The sequence below is a fragment of the Cucurbita pepo genome, chromosome LG05 (assembly GCF_002806865.2).
Source record: "Cucurbita pepo subsp. pepo cultivar mu-cu-16 chromosome LG05, ASM280686v2, whole genome shotgun sequence".
NCBI classification, from domain to species: domain Eukaryota; kingdom Viridiplantae; phylum Streptophyta; class Magnoliopsida; order Cucurbitales; family Cucurbitaceae; genus Cucurbita; species Cucurbita pepo.
In genome coordinates, this window is record NC_036642.1 from 4575875 (window position 1) to 4594523 (window position 18649).

The 18649-nt window shown below is 34.2% G+C and overlaps 3 protein-coding genes and 1 non-coding gene across 5 annotated transcripts; 2 read left to right on the top strand and 2 right to left on the bottom strand.

Moving 5' to 3' along the window:
- The first annotated feature begins 1369 nt into the window (after positions 1-1369).
- LOC111796021 (probable aquaporin NIP5-1) lies at positions 1370-4440 on the top strand. Its single transcript, XM_023678705.1, has 4 exons — positions 1370-2036; positions 2562-2981; positions 3740-3801; positions 3969-4440. Exons 1-4 carry the CDS (start codon positions 1818-1820, stop codon positions 4162-4164), a joined length of 897 nt encoding a protein of 298 aa, XP_023534473.1. The 5' UTR covers positions 1370-1817; the 3' UTR covers positions 4165-4440.
- A 913-nt stretch (positions 4441-5353) lies between these two features.
- On the bottom strand, positions 5354-7209 carry LOC111796015 (probable receptor-like protein kinase At1g33260). Its single transcript, XM_023678696.1, has 2 exons — positions 6671-7209; positions 5354-6204 (listed from the first exon to the last, which is right to left on the bottom strand). Exons 1-2 carry the CDS (start codon positions 6978-6980, stop codon positions 5504-5506), a joined length of 1011 nt encoding a protein of 336 aa, XP_023534464.1. The 5' UTR covers positions 6981-7209; the 3' UTR covers positions 5354-5503.
- A 1673-nt stretch (positions 7210-8882) lies between these two features.
- Positions 8883-8966, bottom strand: TRNAM-CAU. The gene is given in 2 exon segments: positions 8883-8918; positions 8929-8966. It is a non-coding gene; the product is annotated as a tRNA-Met (tRNA).
- A 4125-nt stretch (positions 8967-13091) lies between these two features.
- On the top strand, positions 13092-16514 carry LOC111795959 (trihelix transcription factor GTL1-like). Of its 2 annotated transcripts, none has more exons than XM_023678611.1 (3): positions 13092-13806; positions 14233-15835; positions 15932-16060. In XM_023678611.1, exons 1-3 carry the CDS (start codon positions 13394-13396, stop codon positions 15941-15943), a joined length of 2028 nt encoding a protein of 675 aa, XP_023534379.1. In that variant the 5' UTR covers positions 13092-13393; the 3' UTR covers positions 15944-16060. The 2 variants fall into 2 exon arrangements, with proteins under 2 accessions (XP_023534379.1, XP_023534378.1); XM_023678610.1 differs by having other exon boundaries at positions 13094-13806; positions 15928-16514.
- Positions 16515-18649: the final 2135 nt, after the last annotated feature.

Consider the following 18649-nt stretch of genomic DNA (forward strand, 5'->3'; position numbering starts at 1 on the left):
AAAATAAATAATGAAGCGATTATTTATTTAGTAAAATAAATGTGTTGATGTGGGGAGAGAGGATAAAAGATAAAGTGATGGAAGCTTGGTTGAAAGGGCCAAAAAAATGCTTAGTTTGGTGACGAAACAATGAACACTTTATTTGAAGTTACATTATTGAGTCGTTGGTGGGCGGTGGGTATTATTTTAATTAATTAAATAATTAATTAATTATTATTGGGTAATTGGGAAGGCAATGGGAAGATTAGAATGCATGTGCGCCCTATTTGTATTTGCATTCCTAGCCTAGGAAACCTTTGCGTTACATTGTTGTTTAACCCAAAAGGAGAGGATCATTATTTATTCTTCATTTTCATTTTATGCTTTACTTTCCTCCATTCTACTGTTTAAGTCCACCGCTAGCAGATATTGTTCACTTTAGCCTGTTATGTATCACCGTCAACCTCATTGTATTAAAATGCATCTACAAACGAGAGGTTTGCATACCCAGCAATGTTTTTTTTTAATTTATTTATTTTGTGTACAAATTGTATATTATNGTGTGAGATCTCACGGATGACTTCTTAAAAATTTTAGTGGCAAGTATGTAAGTGAGGACGACATATGCTAAAAATATTATAAGTCAAGTAGATAACGTGGTGGTTATGTTATACGAGACGTTCTAAAACATTTATATGAATATTCAAATTAAAAAATAAATAAATGTTTTTGAAAATTGGAGATTTCTAAACTCACTAAATTATGCATATGGATTAGGTTAAGCTTTTAAGTTTGATTTTTTAAAAAAAGTATTATTTTAGAGAAATTAAAATAGGAGTCAAAAATTGGTTACCAATATTCAAAATATGAAAAATTTCTCTCCTAAATCAATTACTTGCCACTTTTATATTAGATCATTAAATAAAATATAATCATTAATATAGTATTTAATTAATAAAATATAATACAATGTGCAATATTTAGATATTTATCACATTACAAGTATATAATATGTTGCTAATACACCGGTTCTTACATTTTTATTAAATATTTCAACACGCGACAAATCTTCTATTATTTCAATTATATTATAAACAAAAACAAAAATTCAATTTTACCAATTTAAATTTTGGGTTAATAGTTAATTTACAATAATAAATAAAATAAATAAATAAAAGAAAAATAAGAAATTCCTCCTCGCCCCGCCCAGCCATTATTGCGGTAAGCAAAGGAGGTGTATGAAGACAAAAATCGATGGCCATTGACTTTCTTCCATTAATTATATCAACTAGTTTTTTTCATTACAATATTTCACATCAAAATAAATAAATAAATAAATAAATAAAAAGCAAATATTCATTGGTGTTCGTTCCTCTGTATAAATTCCTCTCTTTCCTCTTCCTCCTCTCCATTGCTACTCTAATTTGCAGCGCTGTTGTTTCTCTCTTTCATGTCTGCCATTTTCTTCCTTTAAAGCTTCTAAGCTTCCTTCTTCTGTTGGATGTTCTTGCTAGACCCACCAAATCTTCCTTAGCTTCACATTTATAAAAGCCTCCAAATCATGTAATTTCAGCCCCTTTTGAAATCAGCCCTCTTCCCAAAAAAACAAAACAAAACCCAGTTCAGTTCTTGATTTTCGATCCAAGAGTAAGAGAAATCTAGTGTTTATTGTTATCCTGGCTGAGCTTCCAATTCTGCCTTAGATCAACCTTTATAAAAGCCTCAAAATCATGTAACTTCGATTCCTTCGTATCCCCACCGTTTCCCACAAAAAACCCAAAAAAAAAAATTTGATTTTTTTTAATACCCACAAGTTTGTTTTTCCAAAAAAAGAGGAAATGCCGGAATCGGAAAGTGGAACGCCGGTGCCGTCGGCTCCGGCGACGCCGGGGACGCCGGGAGGGCCGCTGTTTTCTGGGTTGCGGGTGGATTCGTTGTCGTACGATCGGAAGTCAATGCCGCGGTGTAAGTGCTTGCCCGTGAATGCTCCCACGTGGGGCCAGCCTCACACGTGCTTCACTGACTTTCCTGTTCCTGATGTTTCTCTCACCCGCAAGGTACCATTTTCTCTCTCTCTCTTTTTTATTTATTATTTTTATGCCTTTAATTTATATTTTAATCCTCATTATTAGCCTATTTTAATTATTAATCCTATTATTTTAATATTTATTTTGATATATTTTAATATATATATAAAAGTGGGCTAATTGAATTCAGTTATTAGAATAGATATCTTTTAATTTTAGTATTATTGTGCTTTATTTATTTATCAATTTATTTGAATTCAATCATGAAATAAAAATTAAAATTGTCAATATTTTCTTAAGGGTATATAGATTAAAAATAATAAATAATTAGGAATTAAAAATAAATAAATATTTTGGAACGAAATGAAATAAAATAGGATTTTAATATTCCTTCTTATCACTTTCGTTTTTGCAGTAAATAAATAAATAAATATACATATATATATATATATGTATGTATATGTATATGTATGTATGTATGTATGTTGTATGTATGTATTTATTTATTTATTTATTTAGATGCTAAATTAATTATTTGTTTTGACTGAAATTTAGTTGGGAGCAGAATTCGTGGGAACATTCATCCTGATATTTGCGGCGACGGCAGGACCCATTGTGAATCAGAAGTACAACGGCGCCGAGACTCTGATCGGAAACGCTGCGTGTGCCGGGCTGGCCGTAATGATCGTAATTCTGTCGACGGGACACATCTCCGGCGCCCACCTAAACCCATCGCTCACCATTGCCTTCGCCGCTCTCCGCCACTTCCCATGGGTCCAAGTCCCTGCCTACATCGCTGCTCAGGTCTCTGCTTCCATTTGTGCCTCTTTTGCTCTTAAAGGTGTTTTCCACCCTTTCATGTCTGGCGGCGTCACCGTCCCCTCTGTCAGCACCGGCCAAGCCTTCGCTCTTGAATTCTTCATCACTTTCAATCTTCTCTTCGTTGTCACCGCCGTCGCAACCGATACTCGAGCGGTAACTACACTTTCTATAACCATCTTACATTTATTAGGAACTACCCTTCTCCATAATGATATGATATTGTCAGTTCTGTTTTTGGTTTACCAAAAGGCCTCGTAGTAAATGTATTTCTTACTTATAAACCCACCATCAATCCCTTAAATTAACCAATGTGGGATTCATCTTCCAACAATCCTCCCTTCGAACAAAGTATACGGCCTATGGAGCCCTCAAACAGTCTCTTCTTAATCGAGACTCGACTCTTTCTCTAGAACCCTTGAATAAAGTATATCCTTAGTTCAACACTTACTTTAGTCACTTTTGACTATATCTTTGAGATTCACAACTTCTATGTTCGACATTTGAGGATTCTATTGATGTGGTTAGGTTAAGGGTATAGCTCTGATACCATATTAGGAACACGGCTCTTCAAGATGATATGATATTATCCACTTTGAGTATAGAACCTATGATACAAATGGAGATGCAAGACCTATGATCAATCCTTAAATTAGCTGATCTGGGATTCCTCTCTTAACAATCAGTGGTATGCTAATCATGTTGTTAATGTTAGACGAACGCGACTCTCCACAATGGTATGATATTGTTCAGCATAAGTTCTCATGACTTTGCTTTGGGTTTCCCCAAAAGGCCTCACTACCAATTGAGAGAGTATTCTTTGATTATAAACCTACTATCATTCCTTAAATTAGTCGAGGTGTGACTTTCATCATTCAACAACAGTTAACAAATTATGGTCCTTTTTGTTACAGGTGGGAGAGTTGGCTGGGATTGCAGTCGGAGCTACAGTTATGGTGAACATTCTTGTCGCCGGGTGAGTTGAGATATGATTTCATCTTAAAAATCCAATCTTTTGCCAACTTTTTGCTAAACAAAGCCTCAATAAACAATTGGGTGTAAAAAAAATGACATCTTTCCCCACTTTCAATAACTAAAGATCCTATTCACACAATTCTCAATCATAACTTTATTGTTTTTCAGGCCCTCAAGTGGTGGTTCCATGAACCCTGTTCGAACATTGGGCCCCGCCGTGGCTGCCGGAAATTACAGAGCATTATGGGTGTATCTAGTAGCACCAACGCTGGGAGCCATCGTCGGCGCGGGAACTTACACCGCCGTGAAGCTGCGAGACGACGAAGTGGATGCTCCGTCTCAGGTGAGGAGCTTCCGCCGCTGAAAACGGCCGTCGGCCATTGTAATCAGGATAATGGGTGTGTGTGATTAGTGGAAGAATAAAGGTAAGGCGATTGGTGATGGATGAGACTTGAAGATCGTCGCCTGAATTGCTATATGTTTGTGTGTGTTTTATTGTTATTGTGTTTGCTTGCTTCTCTTGTTCTTGCTGTCTTTGAATTAATTGACTTCTTTGGAGGTTTGCTTTATATGAACACACTCATTATGGTTTCTTATCAGCTTTGTCCTATAATAAACTTTGTTTACTATAACAAAGAAATTATTGAATGTTGTTTTCTGTTGCTAGCATCGTCTTTCATTCCTGCTCGTCCAGTTTAGTTGAATAATTTCGACATCATATATTCATACGTAAGACATTCAATTCATAGCTGAGTTTTTTTCTTGTCTCTTTAATAACCTGACTATCTTGTTGAATAATGTACTGAGCCACTCACGTTCCTAATCCTCGTGTATCTCTAACTCGAAAAGTATGTTTTACATTATAAGTTAAGAGAATAAATTTTAAAATTTAAAGATTAAATTGTTATTTTTATAAATTTTTAAGGACGGAAGTGATTTTTTAATTTTTTTAAATTAACAGATAAAATCTTGCTCCACTGAGATAGTCTCATGGACTAGGTCTAGACATTAGGCTGGACCAGTTTGAGTCTAGCCCAGAAAATGATTGAAGCTCAGGCCCATCTTTGGCCCACATTTCATATGGTTGGGCCAATCAGCTCGGCCCAATTATGATACATGGTGATGACAAAAATTAACGGATAGGTTTGGAATATTAATTTTTTAATATTAATATATATATATATATATATATATATATATATTAAAAAATATATATTCCAAACTAAATTATTACCAAACTCGAGATTCAATTTGATATTATTCATTCGGGATAATGCGTTAGTGTCTCTCATTTTTCATTTCACCCCTAAGGCATTATCGCTCACTGACTTAAAGAGCTGCAATGTTGCAACATAGTTATTAGAATTGAAAAAGTTTCTACGCACGTTTATCTTTGGTTGGCGTCGAGCGCTGAAGCATTAAGTTACTACATTGAGCGTCTCAATAATTGTTGATAGCTTCAAGGATTGATCGAGTGACCAAATTTTCTAATATTTTTCATTATTATTATTGTTTTATTGTGCATGCTAAAAAGTTGGTGTGACATAAAGATATAAATATTACCATAAACATGTGAATTTTGAATATGTTATAGTTATACAATTGAATAAATTGCTCAAACAAACAAATATTCCACTCCAAAAAAAAAACCCTCAACCCATTTACATATTTACACTTTTTACCACCGCTCATTTCCCAATAATTTATCGCCACGTGTCTCCGCTCATCTTCCCGATCCGCTCCTTCATCATTTGCAGCACCCCACCGATCGTCGGCCTGGGCGCCGGCGGCTGCGATATGCAAGCCGTCGCAATTGAGAGCAAGGCTCCCGCTTCTCCCCCATCGAAATCCCCCCGAAGCCGCGGATCCACTAGCTCCACCACTGCCGACGGTGTAATTCCTCCACCGTGGCGCACCGTCGGCGGTATAATTGAAGTTAAAATCTGACCCTTTTCCGAACAGAATGCCTCTTTTCCGGTGATTAGCTCTAACAGAACGACGCCGAAACTGTAAATGTCGTTCTTCTTTGAGGCGATTCCGGTTCGCAAGTATTGGGGATCTGTGTAACCAGGGGATCCCATCATCAATTGCTTTGCTCTGAAGGGGCTCGGCGGCGACGAGGACGACTGATTCGCCACCGCCGACGAGAATCCCATTTTTGCAGAGCCGAAATCGCACAATTTGCAATTGAATCGTTCGTCGAGTAAAATGTTTGAAGATTTTATATCGCTGTGAACGATTTGTAGTCTGCATTTCTCGTGGAGATATTCGATTGCTTGGGCTAATTGAAAGGCTATGGTCAGCCGGATTTTCCATGGCAGAACCACCGCCGCCGCCGGTCGGCTGTGGAGCTTCTCTTGTAAATTCCCATTTGGGACATATTCGAATACTAAAGCTCCTAAATCTGCAATTTCATTGAATTTCACTTTTAGAATTTAAATTATACTTTAATCATTGGAATATTAATTAAGCTAAACTCGAATTATTAAATTAAATTCGACCCGGATTCAGCCTATCTATCATAAACTCGTCTTTAAATTTGGTTCAAACTTGAACCACTTCATTTTTAAAGACCGACCCAAATTGGGTCGAGCCGGTTCGGGCAAAGTGATTTTTATTCGAAAAAGAAAGTATTATCCATTATCATTCTTTTTCCTTTATTCTTTTCCTCTCTAAATGGGAAGAAAACTACTTTAATTTTGAAGCACTAATGCAAATTTAATTAATTAACAAAAAAAATTAGACTTTTCATTTGCATTATCTAATTAAAAAAACAATGTATTAATTAAACGAATCAAATTCCGAAAGTAAACCCAATTCCACTCAAGAAAACAAGAACATTTTTAAAAAATAGTTACTCAGCTTCTCACCTCCTTCATCGCAATAGCCAATGAAACCGACAATATTCCGGTGCCGGAGCTGAAGGAGAATGTCCAACTCCTGCCGGAACATCCGATTGAGCCGCTCACTACCGCCCAAAATCTTAACCGCCGCCGCTCCGGCTGTCATCCGAGCAAGATACACTTTGCTAAAGCCGCCGGAGCCGACGACGGTGGAGAAATGATTAGTAAAAGCCTCGATCTCAGTCCACCGGAACTTCCCAGCACCGAAAAAAACATGGTCAAGAACGGCTTTTTTATGAGCAAGTTTGGATTTCTTGAAGAATCGAAGCAAACCCATTTGGAAAAACTAAAAAATAAAGAAAACCCAGGAAGGAAAAAGCGAAATGAAGAGAGATTAAGAAGTGAAGTGAAGAAGAAGAATATTTAAGGCATGGGGAGTGGGTGGGTAGCGTGAAAAGAGTCGATATTCTTTATGGGTTTTGAAAAAGGAAAGGTTTTTATTCTGGGAATTGAAAGATTAAGAAGTGGGTATGATTCAAAATTTCGATATGGTTGGTTGGTTGGTTGGTGGGTGCAGGGGCTTTGGCTTTGGATTTGGGTTTGGTCTTGGCTGGGAAGCTACGAAGAAGCCAAGAGAACAGAACAGAAAAAAGGGGAGTTTTTTAGTGTAAGGAATGAGCCGACCACTCACTCGTGCGGGCCATTATATATCATTTTATGGCTTCGTTTGGTTTGGGACACTGTCCTATAATTATTACATTCATCTACGTTAGCTCCCAGTTTTGTGTCTTCTTAATTGCCTACTTAAATTCTCCCCTCTCTCACCACTGTGATGGTATCAAAACAAGAGCAAAACATTACCAACCAGGTGTCTTCTTTCTTGCATTAGTCTCGAGATACTTAAGCATATCGTCACCACGTTAAATACCGTTTGTTAAGATTGCATAATAACGCATACATTTGATCTAACTGAACACATAGAGAAAATACAATGATGAATATTGACTAAACGTTTATATTGATCACTTCATATAAGGAGAATATAATGTCTTCAAATTACTGGCTAATATATATATATATCATTATATAGCAATTAATATAAAATAAATTAAGAGGTGGCGGTCAATTTGGCATTGTGTTGGTTTGAGTCAATTTTATCAAATGTATAATCAATTTTAGAGATACTGATTTCGTTAGTTGAGCCAATTTAATTAATTTGTTTTTTGATTTGATTGATTTTATCAATTTTCTTTTAATTTCATTATTGGTATTAATTCATTATTTATCATCTTTTATTTTATTTTAATTTATTTTTATGCACCTCAACCCTTTGTTCTTATCCCGTTTTATAACCATTTAAAAATTGTGTATAATCTCACCCTTTTTTTTTTTTTTTAATAATTTTCATTTCTAGTATTTAAAGTTCCTCTAAAAAATCATAAAAATATATAAATAAATAAATAAATAAATAAATAAAAGTTGTTGGATTTTGAAAAGGCTAACACGTGTGTTTAAAATGTGGGATTTAAGTAATTATAAAATTATAAATTGGTATATAAATAAATAAATAAATAAATAAGAAATGAAAGCTCAAATTAAGAGAACCGCATCTTTCAAAAGCAGTGTGCCTTACCGAACACGCGGCATTCAAGAACTTGATGGCGCCTCGCGCATTTCGTAATCACTTCTTAATTCATTAATTGATTAACTAATTAATTAATTAATTTGTCTGTAAAATCACGCCTTAGCAACCCTAATCATTTACTGCTCTCGCCCTTTGTATTCCACACGTCTGCGCTGACGTGGACTTTTTCTAATCCACGTCTCCGTTTACATTTCTGAAATTTAGTTTTCATCATTAAAAAATAAAAATGAAAAAATAATTATTTGAAGTCTCGTATTATTATCGGTAAATTTAAATAATTATTTTTCTGTAATTGTTTGTCGTTGATTGATCAAGTGAAGGCGACAGTTTTTGACCAAATGATTGGATGTGTTAAGATGACGTGGCAGCAATAATTTATTTAGCATTTTTATTTGGACCAAATATGGATTCTTTAATCCTTTATAATAATAATATTTAAGGCTAAGTAATGTATAATAATACTCAAGCTAAAACAATGGTTAGTTTGGGCCTTGTTTGGGCTTGTTGTCCAGGTCGAGTAAAGCCCATTAAAGGCCCAAAACGAAACCTCCCATTTTAAATTTATTTTTAAAAAACATAAAATAAAAGAAATATTGGGGTGAGAGAGGCTCGAACTCTCGACCTCAGGATAACTCGAAGCTATGAGACCTACGCGCTAGCCAACTGCGCCACCACCCCTTGGTGACCATTTTTTAAAAAAATTTAATATAATGTTTATTTATGATATTTATTTATTTTAAAAAATTAGAAGAGATAATTAGAAAAGAGGAAAAGGAAGAGAAGTATAGGGAAGAAAACAAGATGGAGGGCAGTTGGGGGATTCTGAAATCCAGGAGAAACGCCACCCACGTTCCCGTACGCGCTCATTATTAGTCGACTTACGATACCTATATCCTACGTGTTTTCTTTCAACCAAATGTAGTAAAGTCATACAACTTTTCGATGAAATTAGTCAAGAGTCACGTAAACAAGCCCGAACACTCGTAGATAATAATGCTGATATATACACGAGAATTAATGTTTTATTATTTATGATAATAACTGATTCCATCTTCAGCCTACTAAATCACAATCCCAATTATTATCCAATCACAAATTACTTTTCCATTTTAGTTTAGGTTAAATTTTATTTAATTATTGTTTGTTAATTTAATCTATCAAGATTTTCATTAAATTACCAATTTGACAAAAAATATATATATATATATTTATTTTGAATCTAATAAATAATGCATGTGCTTGGTTTAAATCAAATTTATAATTAATGAGGTGCGTAACATGTGTTTTGACTTGTTTTATTAATTTAATTAAATTTTGTAGATTTTAATTGGGATTTTAGAGAATTTATTTTTATTTTCTTAGCCCGACATATTAACATGGTCATCATCTTACCACAATTTCAAATTTGTTATTTTGAATAGTTGTCACATTTATGCCTATCTATTATTTCATAAATAATAAGTATTTACTTTATAGTCTATTTAAGATACTATTGATTTTTTAAATTTATAATGAAAATAATAATATATTTATAATTATTCTGAAAATGATGTCAAGTCCACTCTACATCCCAAACTTGTTTGTGAAGAAATATATTTTTAAAATGAATTTTTTTTTATTTATTTTAGTGGAAAAGGAAACGTAATTAATAGTTTGTTATTAAACCATGTGGAATCAAATTTGAGATAACTTAAATTAATACTTTATTATAAAAAAAATATTCATTATATGATTTGTATAAGCAAAACCGTTGATTTCTTGGAAGCATTTCATACATTAAATAAATTCAAACTCATTTTCTTTATCTTTATTTAAATTTACACGCTAAAACAACCTTATAATTACTATAATATAAAAATAATTGGATTTTCATCCTAAACTTAATTAAATTCTTGTTGTAATTTTCTTCCTTTTAACCAAAAAAAAAAAAAAAACAATTATTTTTTAAATATATTAAGTTTTTGATATAAAGTCAAACACTTATTCCAATAATGATTTAGTAAATAAAATATAAAAATGAAAGAAAAAAAAAGTCAAACCTTTCATAGTAAAATCTTCAATTTTTTCTGATTAATAAAATATACAAATTTATGTGACATTTTTTTGAGTGTTACCATCCATTTTCAAGTTCTCATTTTAATGTAACTATAAAATTAATTATTTTAAGATATTCCATCATTATTTAATTATTCAATTTCAATAATAACAGCTAATTCTATGAACGGAGTTTAGACTTTAAAAATATTATATTAAATACAAAATTTAAAAAAAGAAATTTTTTAAAATTATTTGAGATAAATACAAAATGATAAATTTATTAAATTAGGGTAAAATAAGCTTAAATACTAATATATTAAAATTAAAATTTAAGGAAAATAGGGGGAAAAAGAAAAAAAAAAGAAATTAATTTAATATCGGATATTTGTATATACAACCTGTATAATTTAAAAAAGAGGAGAGAGAGAGAGAAAGAGACAAGCAAAAGGAAAGGAAATGGGTACAGGATTTATGCGCTGTCAAATTAGATATTATTTATTATTTATTATTTTGTTTTTTAGGAAGTGAATTTACGGAAATTGGATGGATGGGAAAATTTACGAAAGGGGAGGTGTGAATTTACGATTGTATCCCTCTTTCCCATCACGTGCTCCTTATTTAATATGGTTCGACAACTTCGTTAAACTACAGTCAATCACCATGTGCCCCTCATGCCACCATTTTGCCTTTTCCTTTTCCCTTTTTTTTTCCTCTTTTCTTTTCTTTTCCCTCTCATTTTCATAATTACTAATTTTAGTGATTAAATTATAATTTTGTATTTTTTTTTTAAATTTGTATTGAATTTTAAAAGTTTAAAATTATTGATGTATTAAAAAATGGATTTAAAAAAAAAATTAAGAATCTATATTAACTCAAACATTAATTATAATTATAAATTAGAATGTGCGCTACATGTGGTCTCTCCTCATATTATTCTTAATGTTTTCTCTATGCTTTGCATGGTTTTAAATACGTCCTGTCCCTCTCTATGTTACTTCTTTCTTTCCTTTTATATGATAAACTAAATTCCTCCTAATTATTATTTTTTTTTTAATTTTGAACCATGAATTTAAAAACTTTAAAAACAAATATTCACGGTAATATTAATACCCTTAGACTCTTAGAAATAAATTAAAAAGTCCGGAGATAATGTATGAGATGTAGATAGATTATATTACTTTTAAATTTTTACAAGTGTTTTTTTTTAATACGGTACCAAGAGTAAGAATATATAAATTTTTTAAAATTTTAATGCTATTTTTGAATTAAGTTAAAGAAAAATTTAAAAAATTTAAAACTATTTTTTGAAATAAAATATATTTTTAATGATTTTAGTTTTTGATTTAATAAGATGTTATATAAATATAAAAAAAAAATAATAGGAGAAGGAGGGAATCTGGTGTAGAGTTGGGGCCAGGGTAAGCTGGTGTCAATTCTTGGGAAAAGTCAAGGCAAAATCCAATTATGAAAGGCCACGCCGACACCGCCCCCTGAAACGTTGGGTCAAATCACCGACCCTCTTCCTCCAATCTATCTTCTTATCTTACTCCCGTTTGTGTCTGATTATTTTCCCTTTTTTAATTTTAATTTTTTTAATAATATGAATAGATAGCTCAAAATTATGTAACTCAAAGTAGGGTCGATAATATTTAATGTTTGTAACCGATGTTAATGATGTGTTGTAACTTGTAAATTTTTAATATTTGAATTATATGAGATTTTGCAACACATACGGTGTATAATGTAACACATATGATGACTAAGAAAAGTTGTAATGTTTGGATTGACATTGGATTAAATTCTTGATTTTATTTTTACAAAAAAATATACCATATTTCGATGAATTTTATTATTTTACCATAGAAGATCCGCTCACCTAATACTCACTTAACCAACTTATTTGACTCTAAATTTCTATATGAGCTTAAATCAATACATGAACAATATATACATTCAAAACAAAGACTAAACATAAATCCAATTAAATAATTTAGAGACTTAAATAAACATTCTTAAAAATATAATATTAAAATAAAATAATGACTTTAAAAAATATCTAATAGTTATCTAAAACTCGATTCCATAACTCTACCATTTTTTAATTTTTGTTGATTTCATTTTTTAAAGAAAAATATTTAAATTATTAGTATTTATAAATCCAAACTCCTTAAATTTTTTATTTTGTATCTAATAAATTTATAAATTTAATTTTAAAATTAGCCTAAAGTATTTTTATCCGCAGGGAGTATGATTTTTAGTTAAAATTGAAAGATGATTAAACAGAACAAACTAAAATAATAATGATTAGAAAGTTTAAATGCAAAAAGTTTATATAATTATTGATTTATTCCCTTAAGCTGATTGCCAGTTCCGATTAGAATTAATAATTCGAATATTAAGATTTAAATCCAAAATTTTAAGAGATAAATCCGACACAACAGCAGGGTTATTGAATAATTTATTTCACTAATTTTCATTTTAATCTTACAAAAAAAAAAAAAAAATAGTGGTAAAAAAAAATAAAATAAAATAAAACAACTGCTAGTGGTCTGCAGAGCTGTTGCGATGAGGATGATTATGCCGTCTTTTTCTTTTCCTTTCTTTTATTTATTTATATATTTTAAAATTATGTAATTAATAAAAATAATAAAAAAAAAAGAATCGAAATCTGAAAGGCTCTTAGAGCACTAACTCGTAGGAATTCACTTTCTGACTTCAATTTTTTTTTTAATTTTTTTATTTTCCAGCTGTCTACTGCTTCTCTCTCTCTCTCTCTCTCTCTCTCTCTCTCTCTCTCTGAGTTGTTTGTTCCTTTTTAATTATGGCTTCTTTTTAGTTTTTCCAAACCTTAAACTCTCTTCCCCGCCTCCTCCCCACTTCTTCATCTTCTCTCTCGACAGATCGTTTAATGGAGCTTCCGACCAACGGATTCAACTCTCCACCTCAACTCCGCCGTCTCCATTTCGTCTGAAGCTGGGTTTCCCTTCGATTTTCACTTCCCGGCGTTCATTTCTGGACTGTTTCAAAGTGGAGAGATTACAGTTCTTCTTGCCGGAGATTTTAAGCTCATGGAACCCGCTGCAGAACCTGGATCCGGATCCGGATCCGGATTGGAATTACCTCCATCTCAATCTCAATTTACAGTTTCGCCGCCGGATATCACCACTCCGTCTTTGACTGTAGACGCCATAACCGATTCTCAGCAAGTCGAAGTTGCTTCGCCGATTAGTAGTCGTCCTCCTGCATCGTCTTCCTTGAATTATGAGGAAATCTTTCGTCTCTCCACTACTGTCCAGATGCCGGTCGTCGGCGATGATGAAGCACTTGCCGGAGATGATGCCGACCGAACAACCGGGAGTAGCGGCGCTGGTAATCGATGGCCTCGTCAGGAAACTCTAGCGCTGCTTAGAATTAGGTCAGATATGGATTCCGCTTTCCGTGATGCGACACTCAAAGGTCCTCTGTGGGATGAAGTTTCCAGGTACGAATTTCTGTGCAACTAACGAATTTTTATTAGATCGATTCATCGTTTTTGTTGTTCCGAATTTCCATTGAACTGCTCAGATCCGCTGCATGAATCCTAACCAATCATCGAACACAAAAAGTAAACGAAAACAAAAAAACTTTTTCTCCATCTTCTTGTTTGCTTTTCAGTATTTTATAAAAAAAAAAAAAGAAAAAAAAAAAGAAAAATGAAGATGAAGCTGAAGCAATTAAGGCTGTGTTTATGAAACCGAGGAGATTAAAATCCCGAGAATAATTCTTCCTTCTTTTCCGTGCTCCAAAATTTGTATAGAATACAATGTACATGAACTCACGGCCAAAAACTTCCAAGGGTAATTACGTCTTTTTCACCACCATATCATCGTCATCATCAACAGAATAATGCAACAATCTTCTGTAACAGGAAGCTAACGGAATTGGGTTACAACAGAAGCGCCAAAAAATGCAAAGAGAAATTCGAGAACGTTCAGAAATATTACAAGCGCACTAAAGAAGGCCGTGGTGGCCGTCAAGATGGCAAAACCTACAAATTCTTCACACAACTTGAGGCACTTCACAACGCCTCCGCCTCCGCCTCCGCCTCCGCCTCCGCCTCCGCCGTCGCATCTACTCCCAACGTGGCGGTTTCTTGTTTCTCAGCGCCGCCCATTGGTTTTGGAATTAGTAACCCAACTCCAATCTCATCTGTCAAAATCTCTTCCACTGCTATTTCCTCACAGACCCCAATGGGAATCTATTCACCTGCTGACCATTTCACCGTCAGGCCACCGCCTGTGACCGCTCCTATGGGTGTCAGCTTTTCGTCGAACACCTCGTCTGCATCCACGGAGGAGGACGATAACGATGAAGATGAGATGGGGTTTGATGTTGACCTTGAAGGGGAGCCGTCGAGTGTCGCCGGAACCAGTCGGAAGCGGCGGAGGGGGGTGGTTAAGGGAAGTGGGTCGAGAACCCATAAGATGATGATGGAGTTTTTTGAGGGTTTGATGAAGGAAGTGATGCATAAACAGGAGGTTATGCAGCAGAAGTTTCTGGAAGCGATGGGGAAGAGAGAGCAGGATAGAATGATTAGAGAAGAGACGTGGAAAAGGCAAGAAATGGCTAGATTGAGCCGAGAGCAAGAGAGAATGGCACAAGAACGGACAATTTCTGCTTCTAGGGATGCCGCTATCATTGCTTTTCTTCAGAAATTTACTGGCCAAACCATTCAATTACCTGTGGTGAATATCCCTTCTTCTGTAGCCCCACACCACCAACATCAACAACATGATGTGCCTGTGCCTACGCCTACGCCTGTGCCTGTCCCAGTGTCAGTGCCCGTGCCATTATCTCCTGTCCCCCCTCCGCCATTGCAACCACAAACAGCTCTGTCACTGCAGCAAAATAAAAAAACCGCCCAGGATCAGAATCCGCCGCCTTCAAATACACTGTCGCCATTGGATCAGCCAATGCCATATCAGGAAATCAGCCATGGGGGAGATGGGAGTGCCGAACCCTTCTCTTCAAGATGGCCCAAACCAGAAGTTCTAGCTCTGATTAAGCTGAGAGGTGGGCTTGAAACGAGGTATCAAGAGACAGGTCCAAAGGGTCTTCTCTGGGAAGAGATATCAGCTGGAATGCAACGGATGGGTTACAAGAGAAGCGCCAAAAGATGCAAGGAGAAATGGGAAAACATCAATAAGTACTTCAAGAAGGTGAAAGAAAGCAACAAAAAACGCCGCGAGGATTCCAAAACCTGCCCCTATTTCAACGAACTCGACGCCCTTTACCGCAAAAAGATCCTCGGCAGCAGCAGCGGCGGCGGCGGTGGTTCTGATGGCGGTGGTAGTGGCAGTAGAAGCTCGTTTAGCGACACGAGCAAAACCGAACAAGACCCCATTAAGAATATGGACACGGAAATGGCCCCATCAACAGCTACAGAAACTTCTCAAACCATACTCACTGAAGGCCTATCCGCAAGCCTCTTCGGTGAAGGAACTGAAGAACAACCAGCAACATCCACGAAGGTAAACTCATGAATTCATAAAACAAATCACAATTTCACAACCCCATTAGATATTTCTATGAATAAATTCCGATTATCGTTTTGCATTTGAAGCCAGAAGACATTGTGAATGAGCTGATGGAGCTGCATGAGCTCTACCGACCTGATAGCAACAATGAAGAAGAGTATTGCAGCGAAGATGAGGATGATACACCAGACAACGAGGACAAGGACAAGAACAAGAACACAAAGAACACGAAGAACATGGATTACAAAATAGAGTTTGAGAGAAGAAATGCAGGGAGCTCCAATGGCGTGGGGAATGAGTTTCAGTCAATGGCGGTGGTTCAATAGAGTGAGTGAGCTCCATCTTCATATTCATCTTCAAACACAACACACAACACACAACACATCTCAATCTTCTGTTTCATTTACACCGAAAACAATCCTAACACATTTTTTTTTTTTTTTGTTTTACAATCCCCAAAATCATCATTATTAATCCCCTTCCATTCCCCACCCAGAAAACAAAAAATCATTGCCCAGATTCTTTCCCTTCTAATCTTCCTCATACTTTCTTCAAGAATTCAATGATTCCATTTGTTTTGGGTGAATAAGTTTGTGATGATATTGTTTATGTTGTAATAATAGTGTGAGCTTTAAGAAAGATGCTTATTTATATTTATATTTAATTATTTGAATTTGGTGTTATAATCTTGAAAAGAAAGTGGGGTCAGAGGCACGTGATAACCACACACAATTCCTTTCCTAATCACATGTAATGTCTACTGGATCCACATTTTATTGTCTCCCCATTTTATTTATTTATTTATTGAATTAAGAGTTAATGTGATTTATTTATATATTAATTTGTTAAGACTTTATTTTTATTGAAATTTAGTAGATGAATATATAATGGGAAGGGAATAGAGGGTAAAATAATTATTTATTTTTTTTTTTTTAATTTTGTCGACACATAATTTAGGGGTTTATTTTATAAATAGTGAGAAATTGGAGGGGCAAACAAAATAATTATGCAAAAAAGAATGTTCTGTTCTATTATTAGATTCTCTTTTTGTTTCTCAAAAACTAAATTTGTATTATTTGAAAAGGACTCCTTTTCCTTTTCTTTCTTGCTCCAACTTTCATAGTAATTGAGATCATTAAACTTTATTTATTTTATTTTAATTAATTAATTAATTGTTCATGTCATTTTTGGTCTATAAGTATTGTTAGGTAATGATGTCTAACAATTTAGACTTCATTGAAATAACTATTCAGTTCTTCGTTTTTTTGTTTTAGTTCTTAAAAATTGTGCTTATTTTTTTTTAAAAAAAGTGAGATAGATCTAAGCCTAAAAGAGTTGCGAGGAAATACATATACATAGGGTTCAATAATAATGTGGGTTTCACTTTAAAGGCACATGCCCCAACGTAGGGCCTATAAGCTTGGTAGTGGCACATGGAGTTAGCCTAAGTTTGAAGTATCCTATTGAATAATTGTGATGTCCTCCTTCACTCTTTCACTCCTTCACTATAAAGTATTCGATACTTTGAGGGCTGATTTCAAAGTGTAATGGGTATATACAAGGGAGTATAGAAGGGGTAAAGCGACCGAGACTTCTTTATGCTTTAGCAACTTTTTTTAATAACTACCTATCGTTCCTTTTTATGTACAATGTTATGAATTTATCCAACATATCGAATTGAATCCATTTGACAGATCCATCGAGAATCGACAAAAAGACATATAAGACTGACTTCTCAAGGGGTCAACCAAATGGCCTAATTGGTCAACTCTTTGATGAGGCGACCTAGTTTTCTTAAACATACCTCTATAGATGAATGCTTCAAACAATCTCTTGGGAGTTGACCAGCAAATTTACGATGAACCTTGAAGTAAAATAAACCTTAAAGGTGATAGAGAAAGCTGATTGTTGGTCAATGACCAACCTTTTGTTGAAGGTTCTCATTGAGTTCAAAGAGATTGAGCACGAGTATTTCATGATTATGACGACCCAACAGCTAGATGAAATTCTCAAAGAGAGCTAAAAAAATTATAAATTTGGATGAACAATACATACATTTTACTTTCTTAGTTCTTTATTAGTATTTAGCTGGCTTAACACCACCCTAATATCACTTACCTTTATTTTCTAGACACATTATTTTTCGATCATACAAATTTATCGTTGCTTTAGTATACTAATTTTCGACATCAATTATTGCCCATCCATATAGTTAGAACGATGCTTTATTAAAAGTTTCGTATTAGAATACCATGAATAATAAGACGAAGGAAAGTAATCAGGTTGGCTGATGAAAAAGAGTCGAATCGTGAGCAACATCCTTAACGAGTTGAAGATGGAAGCTCAGATCTTCGAGTTTGAGATCATATACGGATTCCCATTATAAAAGACGAGATTGCTAGAGCTTTAATAAAATTAAGAATTTTTATCACAACAAATTCAAATTTTATCGTAATATTTTAAGTATTTCAGACCATTTTATCTTACTCTGCTCGAAAGTATGATTTCAATACATCTTCAATCGTTTTAATCGAAGGGCAAAAGAGACCGATGCATAAAAGAAGATTAGAAGAAAAATGTTTTCACGTGGTGGTGATGTATCATTCAATGTGGTGCTCCATAGACATATCTTGTTGCTGACGTTGCATGCAATGGTCAAATTTTTGATGACGTGTGGCGTGATATGGCGATGACGTTGTACACGTGGATGAACAGCAAGGCAATGAGGAAAAGGGGCTCACGCTCACCAATGAGATTAAACGTGTAGCAATCTAATTTTTCGAAAGGATTTTATTATTCAAGAAAAAA